At 38.1% G+C, this 5,000-nt stretch overlaps 1 protein-coding gene across 5 annotated transcripts in view; it reads left to right on the forward strand.

The window, feature by feature from the left end:
- SYNCRIP (synaptotagmin binding cytoplasmic RNA interacting protein) overlaps nt 1-5,000 on the forward strand; it is a 23,155-nt gene that overhangs the window by 12,049 nt on the left and 6,106 nt on the right. For all 5 annotated transcript variants that reach the window (XM_010707655.3, XM_031552541.1, XM_003204362.4 and 2 more), the window contains exons 8-9: nt 2,105-2,254; nt 3,543-3,664. In XM_010707655.3, coding sequence (XP_010705957.1) covers nt 2,105-2,254; nt 3,543-3,664 — 272 coding nt within the window. The remainder of the gene's footprint in view (nt 1-2,104; nt 2,255-3,542; nt 3,665-5,000) is intronic.

The following is a 5,000-nucleotide window of genomic DNA, read 5'->3' on the forward strand; positions in this document are numbered from 1 at the left end:
TGTAAAACCTCTTCAGCTTAAATGAAATAAAAATGGTTTCATCTTCATTCAGCCTGTGCTTCAATTTTTCTCTTAGCGCTGACACCTTTGTTGACTGGTTTCATCTATGAGCTGCATTGCACAGCTATGCATTTAACTTGTAACAAGAACAGAGGTGTTAGAGATCAATGTATTCAACTGCACAGGAGAAAATTTAAACTATTTGTGTTTTTAAAAATGTCATGTTAGTGCAACTTGTACTTAAAAAAAGATGATAATCTTTATGGTTTGTAATCATATCTGGCACAGAGAATGCCACTTGTAGACTTACTGTTGAAGGCTACTTAGGAGTCTTGTGAGAACCATCTCTGATTTTATCCTTTCCTAAAGCACGTTTGTGTGAAAGATACCAGTTCTAAAAGCAGGCAGTTATGTGACAAAACTTTTGTAATTCACTTTCTTGAATTAAGGTGCGGTTAAGATAGCATGCTTGTACTAGACAGCCAAGTAGAAAAACACAGGATAGAAAGAAGTTTTCCCTATGGAGCTGGCTGTGACTTCTTTCATCCCCTGAGAATCCTCCAGGGTAGCTGTTGCCAAAGGCTGAAGTTGATTATCTGAATCAGACTTTATGGTCTATAGTGTCCTTTCATCCCATCCCAACTCTGCCATCTAGTGAGACAAGGATTAATAGAAGTCTGTTTTGTTTATTAGTAACCTAATTACACAGTCATACGCATAGTAATTATGTATTATACATACAAGTAGATATCTGAGTGTACTAAATTCTTATACTTTGTAGGAGCAGGGATTATAGTTTCACTTCAGAAAGTTGAAGCGTGCTTTCTTTGGTCCTTTTGTACTTTATGTTACTTGTGTTGACCTTTAGGATTAGGAATGGCAAGTCAAATACTGTCATACAGCACATTTGCTTGCTTTTATCGTCGTCCAGCTAGACATCAGTGGTGTGGGAGGGTACGGACAGAGGTTGCAGATCTGCAGGATCACTGTAGGAAAGCAGCACTGTAACGTCAGAGTGTGGTGACAGCATCTAGAAAAGAGCTCCCTTACATCTTGGGAGTCCCATGGGTGATGTCATGCAAAGGTGATGATAATGCACAGGCCTTTTAGTGCAGCCTTAGTGTGGATGCAGGGACAAGTTTGCAAATGCTATCAGCCAATTAACACATGCACTTCCCTGATGTGTAGTGCATGGTGTCTGGTATACTAGAGTCTAATGCATGTATTTGCCAAGCTGCATTGTGTTTGCTTGCGTTAACCTCCGACTGTTCTAAGATGAAACTTTGGGCTGATGATGTAGCACTGTCCAGCAATTAACCAGATATATGTAAATTCTTAGTAAGTAAGCAGGCTTTCTCATCTTAAAAGCTATGTTGCAGTCTTCATAGAGTTTAGTAGCTGTGTTGCATCTCTCTGCAAGAGAGACAGGGAGAGAGTAGGTTTTCAGTTGGTTGGAGGTGGCTGTTCCGTAAACAAAGGGCTCAGCTTGACTTGTGAGAAAGTCCTAGAGTCGCCTGGCAGTGTCAGCCTCAGTGTCCCTTTCTGTGTTTCTTCCCTCTTCTAGCTGTGGATTCAGGTCACTGAGTGTTTCTCAGGCAAGCACAGTCCTGCTGCTCCGGTATTTGGTGTAGTTGTAGCATGGGAGCCACAAGTTAAGCAGCTTGAGAGCTGCAGGCCTGTCACCTCTGACCTAGATATTAGTGTGATGACTGTTCTGCAGAAACCTGTCTAAACAATAGAATGTTTTGATAAGTTAATTATTCTGTATAACCAATAACCACTCTCACTTGCCTTCTTTCAACTTTGAAAGTGTTCCTGACTTGAAAATTATTGCTGCTGGGATTCCTTTAAAGATTAACAAAAGCAGTGTTGACTTTCAGGATAGTAGTGCTATGTAATCATGTTTGAAAATGGATCTCATATTTTTAGCAGTGAGGGATGTTTGCAGCCAGCTTGTGCTTATAGGAGCATATAAATTCCCATGTCTACATACATTAAATACTATACTCAAAATATATTTTCAGTGCTGCCAATAATAACGATTTGCAAAACTTTATTTGGTCTTTTGGATCACACTTCTAAATCTTACTAATTTGCTTTCTAGGTAAAAGTTCTGTTTGTCCGCAATCTTGCCAACACTGTAACAGAGGAGATACTAGAAAAGGCCTTCAGTCAGTTTGGAAAGCTAGAGCGAGTGAAGAAGCTAAAAGACTATGCTTTCATTCATTTTGATGAACGGGATGGTGCTGTAAAGGTACGTGAAGAGGGCTGTACTCGTGTGTGTGTGCTGTGCAGGTGTGAAAACAGTTGCTAAATATATAATTTAGATGGTATATATTTCTTGTAACTGTGGAGGAGTGCTGAGCATTTTAGCTGTCACCATTCATCTCTGGGTATCTCCTAAAAGAAACAAAGCGTTTGTTAGCTTGAAAAACTGCATCTTAGATCCTTAGATCATTTATCCTACGTAATTCTCTGCTGAGTATTTAAGGTAATCATACCTGCAATTTGAAATAGAAGTGCCAGAAGTTGAATGACTCTTCTCAACAAATTTTCAGTAGGCGCTAAAGCCGTTTCTCTAGGACAGGCAATAAACATTTAGGTAAAAATTTATTTTCTAGGGACAGAGCAACTTCTTTTTTTTATGGTGTAGAATAAGGGCCTTTTCGATGAGAGGTTCAGGACAACTGAGGAATTGTCATCCCTGGATTTTGTTAGCCTGGTCTTTTCTCTGGTCATCTGTTGTTGGAAAGGGAAAGTGCATTTCCTCTCATGCCTATAGTGTATCTATTTTTTTTTATTTTTTATTTTTTTTTATTGTCCTGTGGGAGGATACAGGATACAAGGGGATTTAGCTTTTCTTGTTCATCCAGATGCCTTGAAGCAGATGCTTAGGAACATGATGGAAAGAGTCTTCTCACAGGATACACATCCTGTCGAGGCTCAGCTATGTAGAGTCCTTAAAAATGATAGAATCTTCAGGATTCCTCTGCTTGAAATCAACTTTCAGCAATTACTGTGACTTGTGAGAAATATACATGTGTAATGTTTTTGTTTTTTTTCCTTAATTGAGAATGAGACCATTACTTTTTGGCTTCTGGCTTAAAAAAAAAAAACAAACACACGCAACAAACTAACATTGAAAGCACAAAATCACACTGAATTTTAGTCTTAGTAGTGTTTGCATTTGTGCTGACTAGAGATATATTGCCTTACTGCAAATTTTTCCTTAGTGTCTTTTCAGAAAACAGTTCTGTCACTTCATTAATTGAAACAACTTGCAAAGATTTGAAGCCTATTCAGAGTTTTGAGTGGAAGATTTTTAAACTAATACATGCAGTCTTGGGTTTCAGAGGCAAGTCAAGAGGAAATGCATAACTTTCTGAAACCCATAATATTATGCTGTCTAATTTTTTTTAGATTTATATTGTTGTTTTAGCTATGGATAACAACATTTAAAATGCATATTCTAAAGGATAGAATAAAATTAATAACTCCAGATATGCTTAGAAGTATATTTAAAGTCTGGTTAATTCCTTCAGGCAATGGAAGAAATGAATGGCAAAGATTTAGAGGGAGAAAACATTGAAATTGTTTTTGCTAAGCCACCAGATCAAAAAAGGAAAGAACGGAAAGCTCAGAGACAAGCGGCTAAAAATCAGATGTAAGTGTAAATGCATGCACATGTTGTATTACTTCTGAAAGACATGTATGATCTTAAGAACTGGAACTTCTAGGTAGTTAGTAAGTGTATCATAGCGCACATAGATTCTTCAGCTTCTCTGAAAATGTTGGATGTGTTTAAGTTGTTTGCGTTTTACATAAGATCTAGTGGTGTTAGTTGAGAATTCAGTTGCTGTTTTGCTCAGAGGCTGTATGAGCACCAGAGGAAACGTGCAGGTTCTTCACGACTTATTCTAAAGTTTCATGTGTTTCTGCACTGGTCTGTCAGATGGATGTATTTAGTGACATGTGTTCCTTCTAACAGTCTTAGAGGAATTGATATGCCCCCTCCCTCCCCCCTCAAAAGGAGGATCCTGACACATTTTTGCAACTTCCAGAAGACACATCTGTTTACAAAATTTATATAAACTCATACTATACTCATAAAGATCTTACTCTCTTGAATGCTTAACGTGGCAGAAAATACATTTCATGCTACTGTGTTCTGCTTAACGTTCTTGTGTATTTGTATCTTGTAACTTTCCTAACCATTTTCCCTCCCCCACTGTATTTCCAAAAATAACTTCTGCCACTGCAGCATTTGAGAAGACAGAATAGTGAGGTTACCAGATTACTACAGATCTCCAGATGGTGACCTAACATATGCATGGAACTGCTTAAGTTTGCCCTTCTTATAGGTCTTGTAACTTTCTTGGTCCTTTTGTTCTTTCCCGTTACTGTAAGCAGTTGATCTCATTGCTCTTTCGCTTGTCTTCTGTGCCATGCCTTTTCTGTTCTGCTTAAAGTTTTTATGTTTGTTTGATTATGCATATTCTTTCTCTGTACTCATTGTCTTAGCAATAGCACAATGAATTCTTGATTAATTGTATTATAAATTGCTACTGAAAGTCGTATCACTTCTTAAGGCAAGCAGTTGTCTTGCGTGGTCAACAGGGGTAATTATCTCTAGTTGGAGATATGTTTTCTCTGCTTGAATTTGAGTAATAAAAAAAGTCAAGTATGGCAGTTGACTGCTATTTTGCCAACAGAATGTGCTAATCTTCCACTGTTTCTGGTGGTGGAAAGGAAGATTTTCCTAGAAGGTGTTTGATCAGCTTTAATGCTCTATGACTTCCATTTCCCTGCCCCTAAACGTTCTTTGTAGATGATCTGACATCCAGTATTAGTACTTCTGAATATCGCATGTATTTAGAACACAGGACATTTTCCTGGTGTATAACAAGTCTAATGAAAACATAATGCTGTATGTGTATGTTTTCTCCCCTGCCCACTTTAACGGGCATGTGTCTAACTTTGTGGATGTGAAGCAGGGCTGC

Source organism: Meleagris gallopavo, chromosome 2 (genome assembly GCF_000146605.3).
Source record: "Meleagris gallopavo isolate NT-WF06-2002-E0010 breed Aviagen turkey brand Nicholas breeding stock chromosome 2, Turkey_5.1, whole genome shotgun sequence".
In the NCBI taxonomy this organism is placed as follows: Eukaryota; Metazoa; Chordata; class Aves; order Galliformes; family Phasianidae; genus Meleagris; species Meleagris gallopavo.